This window comes from Archocentrus centrarchus, chromosome 15 (genome assembly GCF_007364275.1).
Source record: "Archocentrus centrarchus isolate MPI-CPG fArcCen1 chromosome 15, fArcCen1, whole genome shotgun sequence".
NCBI classification, from domain to species: Eukaryota; Metazoa; Chordata; class Actinopteri; order Cichliformes; family Cichlidae; genus Archocentrus; species Archocentrus centrarchus.
The window spans coordinates 28,731,759-28,751,643 of NC_044360.1; the positions used below are offsets into that span (position 1 = coordinate 28,731,759).

Here is a 19,885-nt window from a genome sequence, read left to right on the forward strand (position 1 = left end):
CAGTAATGTCATGTCATAAAAACTTTAATAGTAGTTTATCTTAAAGACGATCCTGAACAGCTGTAGTTATCGTACACGGTTCACGGAGTTCCAAACATCGTCCCATGTGTGTATCATTTTCTCTACTGCCAAGAAGATTGTTGGCCTCTAATGGCATCTGGTGTGTTTTATGTTGTCATCATTTGCATTTGGCAGATGATGAACAAAGTAAAAAGTTGAATGTAAAATGTTTATCAGTAAAGCTGATAGGGCAGTCCTTGTATGAAAGATGGTTTTTATGTATGGGGGATATTTTTATTCTTGGACTTTGCTTGACCGCCAATTCAAAGGAAAGTTTTAATTATTTTATACCAGGCCTTCGTGCAGCCCCGTAGTTTATTCACTTTCTGAAACAAGGTGTTTTATCTGGCTTCTGACTTCCTATAAGCCACTTTCTTCTGATTGGCTGCCCCTCACAAACAAAAGATTTGCTCATACCCAGAGCTGTGTGCCTGAGATAAATGTATTAGGGATATCACCTCTCTGTGATGTTGAAAAAGCTGTTGGAAACTGAGTGTTTACCAGGCTAAAGCCTGAGCTTTTGGTGGACAGGGAGCGGTACATACTCTATCCCATGGATTTGGCACATATTTAAGGGAACTTTCTCTATTATCCTTTGCAGAATTTAGCTAAATATTTCACCAACAGACAACAGCATTTTACTGGTGGGTGTGTTCTAATGTTTTTGGATGTGTTCTGCGATTCTTTTAACTTTTGGCCGTACCCCAGTTTTCCTCCAGAGGGTTTGGCTTTCCCCAGTCCTCTGGGGCGTCATTAAGAATGTGTTCTTAATGACTTGCTTGGTTAAATAAAGGTTACATTTACTTGCTGCACCATCTTGTGGTACACATTGGTATTGCACAAAAGTATGGCCCAGCCCTAGTTCTACTTAAGTTGATATTGCTTCAACACAGTACACATTTTGGGTATATTTTGGGTCCTTTGCATCGTGTTGATAGTTTTAGCTGATTTTGAAGGGCCTTGAAGTATTTTTACACACATTCATTCATAATAAGTACCTTTTTTTACCTAAGTTTTTGCTTTGAATGCTCAAAGTAGAGTAGAAAAGTGCTCTATAAGAACCAGTCCACTTACCAGTTACCATTCTAGTGAGAGCTGGACTGGGAAAATAGTCCCACCTGGCAGGTGCATTGATTCCTTAATGTGGGGCTTCTTCATTTGCACAATCATGGATTTCATAATAAGAACTTACTTACAAGAACTTACATTAATACAGTGGGGTCACTAAGTCCTGAAGAATAAGTCAAAAAAAATGTACAAGTTTACCAGTGTAACCAGTGTGCTGATGTTGCTGTTGTTTACTGGTTTTGTTGTTGTTATGTGTGTTATTTCAGAGGCGGCGGGTAAGGCGGCGGACAGACAGAAAGGTAAAGCAAAAGGGAGGAAGTCAGATACTGTAGGCACCACTGTAGGATACAGCAGGGAGGAAGTTTGTGTGTCATAATAAGTAACTGATTTGTAATTGCCACACAGAGAATATTAAATACAGCGTCATTTAGCATAACACCACATTGTGCACTAGAAAGAACATTAAGTACATTGTATAGCAGCAGTTAGATGTAATCTCACATTCACATCACACTGCAGATTAGGGCAAAGTCAGGAACTGAAAGAGCAGGCACAAGAAAAAGTTAAAGAGGAGTTTATTTAGGAAAGATAAATGTTCCCAGCAGTCCGTAAGCCCTTCCTGAACTCTGTCTCTGGCACGCTTCCTTACTCCACCCTCTTGTTTCATCATTAAAGCTGCTTAAAGGTTCAGTTGTGGAAGAAGCCTGGCTGAGTGAATAAAAAGTATTCTCATTAGTTCAGCCTGTTCTGTCATACACGCAGTATTTGCCTTTTAATTTCAGGTATAAAATTAAAGTCAGTCTGAAAGAACTTTGTGTTTGTGACAAAAACAGCAGGCTTTTGAAAATAACTGAACTCTTCCTTCATACGACACGTACGACCTTAACCCTTTGAGTTTTGCCTTTACATCCCTGCTAAACATTGAAGGTATGAGTCGACTGGCTGAGCCGCTTTTTATTTTTAGGCAGATCGTCCTGCAGTGACCTCATCACCTAAAGTACTGTTAAATTTTTCTTGCAATTACTAAATAAAAGTGTTCTCTAAAAGCTGAGGATTTGGATAGATTTGTCTTATACAGCAGTATATATTTGAAATGCTGGTGAGGTCACCATTGGATGTTATTTGCATGAGAAGGCCAGCAGAGAGATAAGTCTTAGCCTGTAGTTATCAGGTTTCTTAGAATTATCTTGAATTTATGCAAAGAAAAAAATATCTAAAACCATTCCAGAAATGCTGACATTGTCATTTACATTGTGTTCAATTGCGGGTCAGTATTGTGTAGATTGTGTAGATTTAAAGGCCACATGCAAAGACCAGTGGCTAAACCCCATTTTCATGCGTTTGCCACAGAAGCATCAGCAGGTAAGAAGGTGGGTAAGGCGGGCAGCAGCAGCATCCAGAGGAGTGTGGAGACGGGCATGGCAGTGGAGTATCCACGAGGAGGATCAGCCATGAACCGACAGGCCAGCAGAGAGTCGACCGACGGCAGCATGAACAGCTACAGCTCTGAGGGGAAGTATGTACACGGTGAAAATAGTGCCAATACACAGGACAAGACACAGAAAGCACTGCATTTTTGGGTCTTTTTTTTTAGCTCTGACTTTGAGAGGTGTGTTTTATTTGTGAAGGAAGACATCTTTAGTTCAAAATTTAAACATTTAATATATTAAAGAATCAGAAGACATCACATGTACATGTGGACTCTTGGTTCAGGAAGACACAGGCCATCCCAGCAGCTGGCTGTGACTCCCCTCCCCAACAAAGCAAAGATTCTAGACTAACCATAACATTTTAACCACTATCTATAACCAAAACAGATACGGTGAGCTGCGGTTTGGCCTTCGTCACTGGTCCGTCCAGTGGCTGGCTCTCATGGCTCAGATTTCTTCCATCACCGATAAAAGCCCAGTAGAAGAAGCACATGCCTTCCTACTCTGATGTTTCCCTAATCATTACAAGGCAGTTTTATCCAGCTAACAGGACATGGTGACATTTACTCACACTCCTGTACATACTGTGGCAAAACCCTCTAGTATAAGATAAACATATTCTTCCCTGAGACCGGGAAGGCCATAAAGAAGATAAACATGTTTCCAAAAAAAAGCCGTGAAGTCAGCCTGGCGTCCACTGGTCTGCTATCTGTCTGCTCTCCCATCTGATTTAATTATTTCATCATCTAGTATTTGCTTCAGCCGCTGCTTAGTAATTAATATCTTGGAGTTTACTTTTAAACATTTGTCATTTCATTCATTGAGTAAAAAATAAACCCAACAACTTCATGGTAGATACTCTGTAACACAAGAGAAACTTCTGAGTAACACGGGGTAGGTAGGCAGCCACCATATTAAAAAATTCCATGCAAATTATCAACAGTGTGAGCTTAGTGCTAAATCTGAAAAAACAAACAAACAGAGAAATGGACCAAGAATCAGGTTTAAGCCTGTGTGTTATGGAGGAAGTGGAACACGATTTTCACTTTTTAAAGCTAAATTTGAACATTTTTACTGGCTCAGCTTGCTGTCTTATACACCCAGACTTGAAGTAATATAATCAGGAAAGCTGAAATTGGATTAGAAAATAGTAATAGATTACCATGTGAAGAGCTGCAGTGCCTTAACTCAGTTGTTTCTTCTGTGCTACTCCATTAGAATAATAGCATAATGGCTAATGGATAGTGCTGAAAATTAAATGGGACCTGCTATTGTTTACAGCAGTCTGAAGCATGCTCATAACCAATGACTTGTTCATACACTGATTTCATTATCTGAAACTTTTGGCATGTTTAATATGACAACCACCACTGAACTGGCAAAAGAAAGAAAATAATATTATTCACTTGCATCCCCCGAGCGCTGGTTGCAGGTGGCGAGTTTCACCTGGCAGCAGGGTTTTGGAATGTGCTGGAATAAGTCTGATGTGCTTCAGGTCCAACTTACATGACTTAAAGGATCTGCCCCCTTATGTTTTGGCACCAGATACCACAGATGTGGTATGTCTGTGTTGTATGGGCAGTTTGTTCTGGGATCCTAATAACTGCCCTAATTTTTGCTTCATGTGAAACACGACTGAGCGCAATATTCATGCAGCATAAAGCTTGCGAGCTTAAATGAGACCAATTCAAAATAAAAGATCATTAATAAAGCAGCTGAGACCAAGATAGTCTAATTTGTAGTCCCTAGTGTGATTAAATGGTTAAATGGTCCCTGTACAGCTGTAGCAATAGCTTGGTTTACATTACCAGCAATAAGTCATACTCATTCCTGGTGGGTTGTTGAACTCTGCCAGGACTGCTTTTTGTTACAGATTCAGTTCATAACTTTTATAGGGATCATTTTTAGGCAGAGCCAAGAGGCAGCGGGTGTTTAGTTCAGTGGTCTCTGTTTTTTTGCAGATGATGTGATCCTGTTGGCTTTATTAGGAGGTGGCCTCCAGGTTGCAGTAGGACATTGTGTAGGTGGGTCTGAAGTGACAGGGATGAAAATTAGCAAATGGAGTGCCTGCTCTGGGTGGGGAAGGAGTTTTTGCCCCAAGTGGAGCCATCTGCAGTGATGGAGAGAGTCTGTGCTAGTCTGTCGTGTTGAACGCAAAGCTGATGATTTTCTATTCATTTTGTGTACCAACCCTCACCTATAACCAAGAGTTGTGGGTACTCACCAAAATGATCGTGGATACAGGCAGCAAGAAAGTACGTCTGGGTTTAGCCCTAGAGACCGAGTGAGGGTGAGGAGCTCACAAGAAAAGTTCTTCCTAATGACAAAATCTAGGTTACTTTGTCAAAGTTGAGTTACAAACCTACATCACAGGCATACTAGTACACTGGATTATGTTTAAATTGACCTTTAACCCTCTGAGGTCTGAGCTGTCATCCTAACATTAACCCCCAGCAATCAGAATTAGTTATTTTCGTTTTTATGAAGTTGTTCTCTAAGTCTTCGCCTCAGGGAACACAAAGTTATGTTTCAGGTGACACACATAAAAAAACAATTAACATTTTTTTAAAAAGTTAATAGTTTTTGATGCATTCTCTATAGTTCTCTACATTATAAAGGAAAAAATGTTAATTTGTTCCCTCCATAATATAGATTTAGGATAGGGTTAGGGTTACAGTAGCGATTTGCACAATCGTCTAACAAGTGAAAGATACCTGGATTGATGCTGTGAGGAGACACAAATCCCTTGGATTTGTGTAAGAAAAGGCAGCCAGTGTTTAAAAAAAAGAATCTACCAAATCGCTGTGGCGACCCCTTGTGAATAACGTAGCAGAAGTAGCTTCTAGAGTAAATGTAAGGGTTATCATCAGCAATGATGACCAACATCTCAGAGGGTTAATTGTGAGATTGTTGTAGTTGCCTAAAACATGCTCAGTGATCCAACTATGACTGACACAAATGGCATAGTGAATAATTTGTGTTTGTGTATGTCAGTCTGATCTTCTCAGGGATGCGTTTGGGTGCCGACAGCCAGTTCAGCGACTTCCTGGATGGATTAGGCCCCGGTCAGCTAGTGGGCCGGCAAACACTGGCAACACCTGCTATGGGTGAGTCACATCTTCATCAGATCTTCTGCTCACTTCATACACGAGTGGAGATTTGCAATGTAGAGCAGAAACTGCACATACCTACTTGTTTTGTTTGTATAAAGATAGATTGTGTGCATGTTGCACTGTAGTCTTTGAAACAGTAATTTCACACTTTTGCTTAATTATCTGTTTTTAAAAACCTCCACAGGTGATGTTCAGATTGGTTTGATGGATAAGAAAGGCCAGCTGGAGGTGGAGGTGATCAGGGCACGAGGCCTTACCCCCAAACCAGGCTCTAAATCCCTCCCAGGTAACACACATTCATACAAAACTAAAACTAAAAAAGCACTTAGAGTCAAATTAAGGTGGATGCAAACTAACGCAACCTGTACAACCTCCTTACTTTCCCTGTTTTTCTCATGAACCTTATTTTTAACTTCTCCTGACTTACTGCTTTCTCTTAACTTTTAACCGCTTTCTCAGCTCCCTATGTAAAGGTGTACCTGCTGGATAATGGAACATGTAAAGCCAAAAAGAAAACTAAGATTGCACGAAAGACCCTGGAGCCACTCTACCAGCAGCACCTGCTCTTTGATGAGAGTCCCCAGGGCAAGGTGCTTCAGGTAATGATCAAATTTTCCACGACTCACTCTGTTATGGGAAAGCTCATTCAAAGAGGAAACATTAAAAATGTATTCATTCACTGCAGTAGAGAGAGGTCACAGTTTCATTGCCAACGATATTACAATGAAGCTGTCATACACTCCATGTGTTGGAACAATAGACTTAGGGTACGTTCCAATAGTCCATACTTCATTTAGAAGCAGCTCTTATTATGACCTTTAGTATGGCAGACACTGGACTGTACTTTATGAAAGGAGAAGAGAAAATGTGAGACGATCATAGCGAGGTGATCTGACCATGAAAATCCATCCATCCATTTTCTTCCGCTTATCCAATTCAGGGTTGCGGTGGGGCTGGAGCCTATCCCAGCTGCCATAGGATGAGAGGCGGGGCCACCCTGGACAGGCTGCCAGTCAGATGCTAACACATAGAGACAGACAACCATTCACACTCACATTCACACCTGTAGGCAATTTAGAATCACTGGTTAACCTAATCTCATGCATGTCTTTGGACTGTGGGATGAAGGGAGAGAACCCACACAGATTTATATATGCTCTAAATCAAGATTATGAGCTATATTAATTGATCAAAGTGCATTCAAGGTTCTATAGGTTCAGTTAGCGTTAGTAATACCGGTTGTTGTATTGCAGTCTTTAGGATAATCATTAATTAATTTTTACTTTGGTTCAGCTAGTGATGGATGGAGAGCATTTTACTTCAGTCATAGAAATCCTGAAGGAGGGATAAAGGAGTTACACTGGAAATGCAACTGATGCTGCGTTTCCATTAGTAACTACTCAGTGCAAGGTCGGCTCAACACGGCACAACTCGCCACGGTCTTGTTTTGTTTCCACTGCAATTGAGGACCACCTCAGTGTGGGTGGAGTCGATAGAGCAATGCAGGCAGTAGTCTCTTGACGTAATTTCTATACGACTCAAAACACAACACAACAATGGATGAGCTAGAGGCAAGCTAATATAGTTAAGGCCAGTTTACTATCGTCATCATGCATAAGTCCCCCACACAGTCTTTTAATGGATGAAGGTTATCATTGTTAAGTATTAACCCTTTACTGCCGAGCATGTCAAAATCAACTCAGTGTACATAAAAAGTGCTGCCGTTCGTGTACTTCCGGCAACAATTACTGTAATGGGCATATGTTGGGTGTGAAGTGCAGTTTCTCAGCTTTGAGATGGCTGTGTGCACGTTTCAGATGGCTCGCTTGTTGCAAAACTACCGCTGCAAACTGTCAACCGAGCCTCCCAGTGGTTTGCGTGCCTCCATTTTCTTGCTTTTGGGTTTTACAAATGGCACGGTTGATTCTGGCCAGTCAGTGGCATGCTGTTTTAACGTGTCACATTTTCGGATCACCCTGGATTGCTTGGAACCCCGGCTGAGTGGGTACTAAAAAAGTACCTGGTACCAGGTACTAATGAAAATGCCTACAAACCGTGCCGAGTCGAGTGGGTACTAATGGAAAGGTGGCATGAGTGAGTTATGTGAGACTTGTCCTGAAAGACTTTGATTTAAAAAGAACTTTTTATTTTACTCGAAACTTGACCAGGACTTGTTTTGAATTGCTTAAGATGTTAAGATGTAAAAAGTTATCTTGAAAGGACTTGGCAGTTTGCCTTGATTTTTCTTTGAACACTTGTTCTGAATTACTTGGGACTGACAAGGACCTTTCATAAAATCCTTGAGACTTGACTTGGATGCAAAGAACTTATAACATTTGGAAACACGTAACCAAATGTAAACAGGTGTCATTTGCACAGAACTAAAGGAGAAAGACAAAACAAAATTTCACCAGTTTATTCTGACAGTGTCAGCAAACAGAGTTCGTGCCATTGTTATACAACAGGTTGATGAGTGATTGGCTTAAGTGCCACAGGCTAATTCACTCTCTAAACACATACATCTTTTTGATAATATAGCAATAAAAAAACAAACAAAAAAAACCCCATACATCTCAGTGTTATTGACTTAGCCTTGTTTAAAAGAATTTAAAAGCTTTCATTATGAGCATTTACTTTTGCTTTGGACTTTGGAATGAGGTCATCCTAGAAACATGGAAATCTTTAAGGTTATGTGTTGAGGTGATTGTACCAGTTTATTTTTTCCCAACCCATTCCAACTCACCTACCATTCTCTCCTCCAGGTGATAGTATGGGGTGACTATGGACGATTGGACCACAAATGTTTCATGGGTGTAGCACAGATACTGTTGGAGGAGCTGGACCTCTCTAGTACGGTGATCGGCTGGTACAAACTGTTTCCACCATCCTCACTGGTGGACCCTACATTAGCTCCGCTCACACGGCTGGCGTCTCAGACGTCACTGGACAGCTCAGGACCGCCGCCGGGCGTTCGGTCCTAGTGACCGGATGTTGACCGCCCACCCCTCAACACCCCTTAAGTGACAAAATAATATAATGGACCACAGCTACTGGACCACAACTGAGCAGCGGGGTAAGAACACACCCCGAGGAAGTCAACGAGAAGCCCTCGGTCAACCAATGAAAAGCCAGACGGAGAGACAGGGAATGAGAGTGAGAAAGAGAGGGAGAGACAGAACTAGCCAATCAAAGCTTAGCTGGAGTCTGACAATCACGTCTCACACCTTCCCTCTTCCTCCTCCTTACACCTTTTGTTTTCAAAGTTTTGCTTTCTTTGTTTTCTCCTCTGACCTGCAGCAGTGGAGGCTTCTGTCAAACATCATTGTTTCTTTCCACTGTTTTTCTTTTCTAATTTTTCCTTGTGCAGCCAGTATCAGAGCACCCAAACAAAGTGGAGTTCTCCACCTAGTAACCTCCAGCCAATCAGAGTGGAGCTCACAGCCAGGCCACAGGGAAAAGCGTTGAAGTAGCAAATAGTTGCAGCTTCACCAGGTTGGCTGTTGTCTCTTCAGGTTTTACCATGGTAATAGTGTCCTAGATGAGCCCAAGGGGCAGACGCTTGGCACAGTGTAACCTTGAAGGAAAGGGGAGCCTGCACATGCACTTGCACATTCTTAGCCTCGAGGGGGAGACACGACCAGAAGCACAAGAAAAGCTTGACTCGTTCATTCGAATAGAGGCCAGACCTTTTCTGTGTGGAAAGAAAACAGAGACCAAATTGCTGATTAGAATTTCACTTTTAATTTTGGATCATAATTTCTTCTCTCTTTGTTTTGCCTATAGTTCAGAATGGTGCCACATGGTGCAGACTCCCTCTGTGTATGTGTATGTTTGGTTTTTGAGCAATGGCATGCCAAAGGCCAGCGACAAAGGCCAGGCCACATTTGTTTGAATACCCTTCACCCGTCCACCACGACCTGTCTCCTCCCCTCCCCGAACCCCTCAAACTCCCCCTGTGGGAGGGAGCAGCATGACTCGGGGACGCCCCTCCCCGGCCCCAAGCTGCATGCACGTTTCTTTTGTTCCCTTCGTTTAGTTTTTTTGGTTTGTTTCTCTACTTTTTTGTAAAATTGAAAGACAAGACAAATTAAGGAACAATTCTCAAAAAAACAAAAACAGAAAAAAAGACTAGACTATGTGTGTTAGTTCCACATACTTTTAGGCCAGCTTGTATGTTGCATGTTCTTGTACAGTTTGCTCGTACTGAATATGAATACAAACCGAGAAAAGCCAAGCCATCCCCGCCCCCTAACAGGAGCGGATCAATTTGGGGGGAGGGTGACAGTTCCACCCAGGCCTCGCCTACCACTCTGGGTCTAAATATCCATATTAGGAAGTCTCCAAAACAATTGTCTGAGTTTTTTCTTTGAACCCTTTGAACAACAGTGCTGTTCTGTAGTACTGAGCATACTCGAGCCCCTGGCGTATCTGAGGATGTAGATTATGAGAGTCGGGGCTAGAGACAGAGATAGAGAATGTGTGTATAACAGCTAAATGTATATGAAGTATCATTATGAGTTTGACATAAATTATAAAGATATAGATATATGAATATAAAAAGAGTGTATCTGACTGTACACCTGTCACCAATACACACAGACATGCACACTTTGTACATACAAATTAGGCTTGAACTTAAGTTATGAACAAACAAAACATCGCTGACACACAAACATTCCTGGTCTTGTTGAGGGGAATACGCGTCCAGCACTTGAACTGCTGAGTGGCTACGAGACACAAGTGGGCGCTAAAAGGCCTTTATTTTTGACCCGGTTGCAGAAAAATAAGCAGAATCAATTGGAGCAAAGTTTACTTTCTTCTCCTTAAAACCACCTTTTTTTTCCCTGTTTATTACTATTGGTTTGGACTGGACTTCTAAAGCCAACAAGAAACTTGGTTTTGCAGACATATTTTGCAGATGTTTTTGTTGAAGCACTTGGCGGTACGGCCGACTGCCCTTTCCTTTGTCAGTATTACTCCAGGAATACTGATTGTTTACAGCCCATGGCTCCCCACTCCCAAACCACGATTCTAGATGAAAGATGAAGTATTCACTGCAACAGTTCTTGTTTGTATAACAGATGTGGCTCTACTGATGTGTATGTTTTATATTCAAGAGTTCATTTTTATTATTTCCAAATAAAAGACTGTGTGGAAGACGATCGTGGCTTTTTCGAACCGAGTGGTCTCAAGTTATTGGGTAGCTGATGACCGAAGACGCATTTAATATGGTGAATGTGATTTTTGATGTATTTCTTTCCTGTTACATATGATAATACAAAGCAACCTTTTTGTCGTTATATGAAAAACTCCCTTTTAACAGGAAGAAACCTCCAGCAGAACCAGGCTCAGGGAGGGGCAGTCATCTGCCGCGACCGGTTGGGGCTGAGGGGACAAAAGACACCCTGTGGAAGAGAGCCAGAGATTAATAATAACTAATGATTAAATGCAGAGTGGCCATTCTCCCAGAAGCGCATTTGCGAGGTCAGACACTGTTGTTAGATGAGAAGGCCTGGCTCTCACTCTCCACTCTAATTTATCCCAAAGGTGTACTGTCGGGTTAAAGTCAGGACTCTACGCAGGCCAGTCATGTTCTTCCACGCCAACATCCACGTCTTTATCCATGTTTGCTTTGTGCACTGGGGTGCAGTCATGTTGGAACAGGAAGTGCCATCCCCAAACTGTTCTCACAAAGTTGGGAGCATCAAATTGTCCCAAATGTCTTGGTATGCTAAAGCATTAAGAGTTCCTTTCACTGGAACTAAGGGGCTGAAAAACAGCCCCACACCATAACCCCCCCTCCACCAAACTTTACACTTGGCACAATGCTTTCATATGAATGGATGAGTGTGAAACAGCAGGTGGTTAATAAAGCAACAAAGAGACGGGGACAGACAGATTTATTTTATAGATGGCATGTTATGTGCAGTCACTTCAGCACATGTCAGTGTGTAAATCTACAATACAGAGCACAAAATATTTAAAGTCTTATTTCTGTCTTCTCACAGATATTCTTACAGGATTAATGACCTGCACAAACTCATTGAACACTTACACAATATAAACACGTTCAATGCTGCTGAATAACAGCAAGCGCAAATATTAAGGAACTTTCCATCATATCAGTCTCAAACTACAACACTAATTAATAAAAACATTACACTATCAGTTATTTAGTGTGGTTGGTTTAGGTAGGTGTAGACATCCAGTATGGATTTATTAGTGTTTTATAAGATGTGACACAACTTGGGGATGCTGAGAGGCTCATCAGTCACTGTCACCTGGGCCTCCATTCAGAAACAGAAACTAAAAAATCTCCCTTTGTGTTTTCTTTTTTGACTTATGTCCAGACACAAAGGTGAGGCAATCTAACAAGCTGCTGTTCACAACGATCTAACCTTTTAACACACCAGGATTATTGTAGTTATTGTAGCTCTGCATTTTCTGATTACTTTCTATTTTTAATTTCCTTTTGACTTCTTGTTTCTAATTCACTTTAGTGTCATTAATATATTTGAGTCCTTTTTTTTTTATCCCCAACATTAAACTCATAAAAGACATTATGCAGAATTTGAACATAAAGCTACTGAAATACTTGGCTCACGTACAGTCAGGTGAACATTACTGAAAGAAGCGCTGCTCGGACCGTCTTCAGCCTGAGGGGAAATATTTGTAGCTCTTTAGCGCCATCTTGTGGTGAGTTGACAAAATTGCATTTATTTGCAAATCTAGTAGAAATATTGTCTCATTGTCATTTTCCCTTTATCATGTTTAATTGACAGCACTGTAAGTGATGCATTGTTGAGCTGACAAATATTTCAGAGAGGAATATAATTCAGAAGTCATAATGTGGATGCAAAGTACTGCACGTGTTCAGCTTGTAAACATATACTGTGGATTTTGACAGCTTAATTCCTCACACTAAGCAAAGTTATAGATAATTTGACATATATATATATAAACTGTAAATTAGTGTGAGTTTAGTGTGAGAAATGAAGCTAACAGTGTTTGACTCCAAAGTTCATACCTGCCAGTTTCTTTTGTTTAAGCTCATTTCTTCTCGTGTCAGTTTGTTTGCACAACTGAGCTCAAAATTCAAAAATCCACTAAAATGTGTGAACACGTCAACTCAGACACACTACTGACATGCAACAGACATCATCCGAGCCATCGCGCTTTTTGGCATAAAATAGTTACTTTTTAAAAAAGAGTCTCTTCTGTCGTTCTACATCAATCTGCTTCTTGATAAGTCCCCCATTAAAAACTCATTCACACTACTAAATCCCTCCAAAATCCCCCATTTAGTGAGATTTTGCCTCCTAAACATGTTTGTTCATGTCTTAAGCTGAGTACGTGTTGCAGGGGCAGCCACACCTCAGAGCAGAACAGATGTCTTTATATTTTTCTCTGTCCCAAAAAGAATATTCAGTTTTTCAGCACAACATTCAGAAAATAAATGTCTCTGAGTGCAGAGGTCTGCTGTCCTCTGTAATGGGTCATAGCGGGCTGATAGTGAGCACCACACTACAAAGCAAAATGTGTCCTGTCCCTCTCCTTACCCTTCATTTTAGTTTCTAGCAGAAGCTGCAACTGGTCTTCACTCATTGCCTTTAAAATACTCCGTAATCTGGCACCTGCAGCCATTTGTGCTCACACAAGCAGGTGACAAATTAAAGGAAAAACAACCTAAAGCGTCTCATTAAGGTTTTTATTGCCAGCATGTGCAACGGATTCTCTGGAATGCTACTGGAGGGATGAAACTCTAATTCTTCCACAAGATAGTCCCTCGTTTTGTTGATGATGGGGTCACATCATTCCTAAATCTCCCATAGGTTTTCATCCTGGAAGAGAGCAATCCCAGCAGGATGGAAATGTTTCCCCGGATGATAAAGGATTTGCAGTGACAGCTTACCTCATCGGAGGACAGGTGAACCCAAACCATGGTAACAAAATTCACTCCCACAACACAGCAGAACCACTGGATCCCCTCATTGTGGGGGTCAAAGGTTCAGGATTTTCCCATTAATTTGTCTGTACACAGAGGAAACAGCTGTAAATGAACTTTCAGTGTTTGCTGTTGGATTTATTGGGGAAAAACAAAACACGTTTTAAAGGTGTGAAACACATTTGCTCATGAGCTCTATTTTGTCCCCCTTTTCTGACCCTTTGTATGAATGAATCCAGCCTTACTTAGTTTGAATGCCTGTTTTATGTGACATGGTTAGCATGTGTCAGAGTTAATGCACACAACAAACAAAAAGAGGCAGATGACAAATAAGAACAACACCAAAATATCTGTTTGTGTTTTTCTGATTGTCTTAAGATGAGCGGCTCTGGCTGCTCTCGTGTTATGGCACAAACTGATCTCACGTACTTTGTTATTAAAAATGAGAAAATGAGTTGAATTTCCTAAAACACACAGTTACACTCACTGCAGTGTGAGAAAAATCTGTTTGGAAAAATCCTTCTTTTCCTCCTGCCTCACTGAAAGGAAGAGAGATGATAGAACATCTGTAACAGCTGCACACCGACTCAAGATTTTTAGACGTTTCACGTTTAAAAACAAAAGTTTCTCACTGCTAATAAGTAAATGAATAATTTATATTACTGTACAAATGACAATGTTACAGTATTATTGGAACATTTTCAGAAGCCAAAGATAAGGGGTTTATCACCAGTTCCAGTCAAATAAAGAATCGTTTTTAATGGCATTGGTAATCAGCAGCCAGATGTAAGTTTAATAAATTTAAATTTGGTTGGTCTAATCTAATCTAATCTAATCTAATCTAATCTAATCTAATCTAGTTTCTGAGTAACTTGAAGAAATGAAGCCGGAGCCTTTCAGTGACATCCTTCCCTTTAAAAAAAAATATACTGATCATATTATTTCCGTTATTTTGTGGCTTCTGCGTGCTTTCGTTTCCTTTATTTTGAAAAGTGCTCGGCATTAATCAGCAGGTGCGCCTACAGTAATCAGGCCATTTTGCTGCATTCATTTGCTAATCTGACCCGAGTGAGTGAGGTCCTGTACTGGAAACTGTCTGTGTGACAGGCAAACAGCGGCTGGACGCAGTTTCGGTGAGTCGGTGGAAGCAGGAGGAGCGCTGCTCGTCCAGTGGAATGTAACAATATAATGTATAATTGAGCACTTATGATAATGATATGTTGTCAGCCGCGGCGCGTCGTCCTCTGAGACGCAGTCTGCGAACACACAAGTTTTTTTTTTTTTTTTTTTTTTTCCCGCAGTCAGCTGATAGGGGAAGTGTGACGGCCGCTGGTTAACAGGCACACTGAAACAGAAGGGTGTCATGTCACATTAGATTTGTCATGCAGCCTCACTCCACCAGCCCCCCACTGCTACCCTCGGTGGTAATGGTTTGAACACCCCCCTTTCCCCAAACCCTCGTGGATGGCTGTGGCAGCGCTTCAGAGCTCATTAGAAAGTCACTGCCGTGAGATCAGTCCTTGCGCACTGTTCCCCAGCCCGTCCGCCGGGCCCGCACCGCCCCGCACCGCTGCTTAATCTGGTTAGATGGCGGGCCTCCCGTACGCCTCCCACCGCCTCCTTTCGCTCTCGGTTTTAAAAATATTGATTTTCAATAAAAAGGCGGGATTCATCACTATAAACTCTCCGAGGAGCGCCCCGATTTACTGCGTCCAACTTCATTTAGCCTCTGATCACAGCTGCTTAATAATAATAATAATAATAATAATAATAATAATAATAATAATAATAATAATAATAATCATTAAGAATGTATAAAAACACCTTTCTGCAGATTTTTCAGAGTACAATTTGACAGTTTACTACATAAATGCTTTAACTTGAAATATTCCTGTTTAAAACCTCACAGACATTTTAAATTCAGTGCTTCCTATGATCATTACTTTCTCTATCCTTTTGTAAATATAAATAAGTGAATAAAATAAAATAAAGTAAAATAAAATACAATAAACCTGAAACGCGGCCGGATGCTGCATTTAACCTTTAAGCTGCATTTTCAGTGAAGATCCGGAGCGCACCTGAAGGAGCGGAGAGGTGAGCTTGTTTCTGGATTATCGGGAATTCTGGGGGCAAATCTGATTTGGAAAAAGTTTCCAAAAAACAAAACAGAACAAAAAACAACCAACAAAATAATGACGTTTGAGAATTTGACAAACTACGTTTTTTTTAAATTAACCACTTAACTGGCGGCTAAAAACCAACACTCTGAAGCATCTGTTATACTCTCGCTGCTCTTCTTAAATTCTCCCATAATACCGCGTTATGATGTCGTGTTACAATAACGGAGGAAACGGGGTAAGAAGCCCCCCCCCCCCTTCCCTTTCCGTAACTCTGCTCCTCTTATCTATTTCAGATCTATTTAAGATTGAAGCGGAGTTTCTAATCTTTGAATCACATCAGAGTCATTTTAGTGATTGGAGGACATCAGTAAAGATGTATTTATATGACTTTTTATGGCTAAAAAAAAGTTTGTATCATAAAATAAAATCACTTTATTAATTAAAAAAATGCTCTTAATATGAGAATCTCACCGTGGCTCATTTTAAGTTTGAACAAAACAAACAAAGAAACAAACAACAAAAAAAAAACAACAGCAACAAAATAAAATAAACCAACTCATATTTTTACATTTGAAATATATCTCTTTTATCTTTCCATCCAGAACCTCGGGGCCCTCTGCGCTCTGTAAAGGGGTCTCTTTTATATTCACACACTGATTGCATTTGGACACAAGGGGGAGCTAGAGTCCGTGTTTGGAGCCGGTGAAGAAAGAGAGACCGCAACTGGAAGCTTGTTGATTTGAATGGCGGGCTTTATGTTATGTCATAGTGATCATAGGGTTTATGATTTTATTCAGTCCAACATAAAACAGATCAGGAACAGGTGAGTGCCAGAGAGACTCTAGTGCATTTAGAAGCTGTATCCCAATCAACGCCCCACCACCCTCACAGCCGTTCATTTTTAAGCAGCTTTAAAGTTTGTTGGAGTTTTTGTTTTGTGCCCCCCCCCAATCCCCGCCCCTCTAAGTTCAGCTCCAAACGTGTCCTCCTATCAGAATGATGATATTTTAAATAATACTTACTCTTAAATGACTTTGGATTATTGCCTGCAACCGCGATGCTTTCAAGCACACTTTCGCATCACCAACAGAAACAGGTTCCTTCAGACTCTGATGTCTCTTTCCTGCAGCTGCAGGTCTGGAGACAGCATTCCCCTCAGAACACAAAAACATGCCCGACTGTCCCAAGTGTCCAGCACCGCCACCCCCACCCCCGCGCGCGCCATTCAGCTCCATAACAACCCATTTAGAGTGTCAAATTAACAACTACTTAAGTCATAAACGCACCTGTACATTAAACATATACACGATGGATGGATGGATTTGTGATCTGTGGTACTTTGAGTTTCCATTTGACCGCAGGGCGGCTAAACTAAACTAAATGATCTGCTTCCAGTGTGACCCATACATTAATAATAGACTCCTAAATGATGACCTGCCTGGTGGCTCAAAGTTTGAATGTCCTTTACTTAATTTGACTGAGGTGCCCTGTGGCTGACTTGGAAGCTTCTCCCGTCACATCAGTGCCACACGTCAAACAGAAGAAAGGAGGATTGGGAGGCAGAAGCATATAAGGAGAGGGGGGTGGGGGTGGGGGTCTGGTAATTTGCTCTATAGCCGTGTAATCCCGCCTGATTTCATCTAATACCACCGGTCCGACGCAACGGCGTGCGCGCACATCCCCAGATGTGATAATGGGCGAGCTGTGGAAAAAAAAAAACCCAGCCCGCTCGAGTCATTGTACAGCTTTTGGGGATAAAAAGAAGGTGGTGGCGGTTGTGGTGTGTGTATGTGTGTGTGTGCTCTCTATGCATGGGGATGTGTTCGGACTAGAGCCTGAAATTCCTCCGCAAAAATAAATAAATAAATAAAATAAAAAACAAACAAATAAAAGCATTTAACAGGAAATTTGAGATTTTTTAAATTCTGAAAAGAAAACCCAAAACAGCGAAAATTGTTCTTTTTACGGTTTGTTATGTTTGCTTTATTAGATAAGGAATGCTGCAAAACGAATCATTCATTTATAAACGAGATGCGGTGAATAAAAGAACAAACAGGTGCAACCTAATTAACTAACAATTAATGTAAATTTACTGGAGCCACGCCGAATTCTATTATTTACTGTACTGCGTCAAACTAACAGCCTGTCAGGTTTGGCGCAGGCAGGTTGAGCCGGTGAGAAGGCGCGATTTAAAACGCCGCTTTTTTTTTAACTTCTCTAAATTTAACCGCACTTCTATGTAAATTCAATAAACACCCGAACATGAATTATTTTGGACTGTTTAATTCTAGTCAGCTGGATGTTTTGCTTATGTTGATCGCACGCTGAAGATCAGATCCTTTCATTTACAGAAACAGGAGCTTTAGGCCGCATCCGCATGTTGAACGTGTCTGGTGGAGCCTTGTAATTGTGACTTGGTGTGTGACGCCGGTAATGTCAGTTTACACCGCGCATTTTTACGCACGGGATTCTGGATAATTAAGACAAAAAAAGCAACAAAGCAGCGGCAGGAGAGAAGGCGAGAAATTGAGGTATGAAAAGGAGCGTGGAAAAGGAGGGGAGGGTGTGAGGGTGCTGAGGGGTGTGTGGAGCTGATTTATCTCAGGACCCCCCACCCCCACCGTCGTCATTTCCATATATTGAAATGCGCCCCCAGTACCTCAATTTCCCCGGAGCTGTCGTGCGTGCAGGGGAAGGAGCGCATGTGACCACCGCCGGTCTGACACCCTGTAGCCTCTCTCCGTTCCTTTTTTCTCCTTACAGAGCCCCAAATTGTTCACCGCTTTAGGAGCCATCATCAAAGTGCTCCACTGTCCGGTCACCCGGTGAGTTTATGTACTGAATATACCCAGCGAACAAAAGTGCTGAACTCGACAATGTAAAGTTAAAGAAGGCAGTGTGGCCTACATACGGAGCAGAAAATATCCTTTTCACACACACCTGAGCGCGGCCTGTGGCTCCCCACATTCATCCCTCACTAATCCCCCCCCCCCCCCCCCCCCCCCCCCTTTATATTTTTAACATGGAGATATAATAAAAGATTAAATATGGGGCAATATAATAAATATGCACACACACGCATGCACACAAACATGCAGCCGGGCCCTTCATGCATGCAGAGTGCTGCTGCACCTCCGCAGCATTAAGCATGCACCCTGACTGATTTATGACGGAACCAGGCGACGCGCGGACATTTACATATAGAGATTCCCCCTGCGCGCTCCCCGAGTCCGAGCAGCTCTGCGGGCTTTGATCACCGTCCCGCCTTGACTTCGAGTGTATGTATGGGAACAGAGGGGGAGGAGGAGATGGGAGGAAGAGAGAAGGGAAAAGACATTCTTTGTTGCCGACAGATGGAGAGGGGTGTAGGGAGAGGTCAAGGTTGGTGTTCTCGGATGTGCGCGTAGGGGTAATAAAAACGAGGGCCCCTTTAAATAAGTGTGGGTGCCAAGTGAGGATGGCACGGGCCTGTTTAAAAGCAGCGGAACAAGTTTGCCTCATGTTTTGCCACGTTTCAACTCAGATTAGAGCCCCGCGTTGTGCATAAAATGTTGATTTGTTCGTGGGTGCCAAATGATGCCAAGAGTTTATCATTTGATGTCTATTTCACATCCTGACAAACGCTGATAAAAAAAGTTATAAAAACCTGCCGCAATGATCAATCATATGGCAGATTCCCAGCTTTCTTCTGGACGTTTTTCTCTCTCACTCGGGTACACCTCCGAACACTCCGCGCGCCACCTTCTACAGTTACTGGATCAGGTTAAGTGGAAGCGGTGGCCGCCTGTCGCCGACACAGCAGCAACAGGCCACCCAGGATACCAGATGCCCCGGACAAAAAGCTACACCCCCCCCCCCCCCCCCCAACCTGTGTTTAGCCCTTTTCAGGCTACATGTTCTTAACGAAGAAACACTCAGCACTGAGTTTTTTAAAGCAGCTTCTGAATGGTTAATGTACACCTCAGGAAAAACTGTAAACGTGTCAGATCGGCGCAAACACCTGCTCTTTACGCAATCTTATATGTGCAAACTAAGCCAGGGAATCCGTACTGAACGTCCTCATCTGACATCTGCGCCTTCTGATCCACTTTGGTTCTGACAAAAAAAAAAAATCCAACCCGCGTTAAAGCGCTGCTCGTCTCTGTGAAT

General features: G+C 41.9%; 1 protein-coding gene across 1 annotated transcript in view; it reads left to right on the forward strand.

Annotated features, from left to right (window-relative positions):
* Positions 1–10,762, forward strand: part of rims1a (regulating synaptic membrane exocytosis 1a) — a 244,433-nt gene extending 233,671 nt beyond the window's left edge. The window contains exons 28-33 of the mRNA XM_030748119.1: positions 1,395–1,427; positions 2,479–2,644; positions 5,553–5,665; positions 5,856–5,957; positions 6,131–6,270; positions 8,434–10,762. Coding sequence (XP_030603979.1) covers positions 1,395–1,427; positions 2,479–2,644; positions 5,553–5,665; positions 5,856–5,957; positions 6,131–6,270; positions 8,434–8,652 — 773 coding nt within the window. The 3' untranslated portion in view covers positions 8,653–10,762. The remainder of the gene's footprint in view (positions 1–1,394; positions 1,428–2,478; positions 2,645–5,552; positions 5,666–5,855; positions 5,958–6,130; positions 6,271–8,433) is intronic.
* Positions 10,763–19,885: the final 9,123 nt, after the last annotated feature.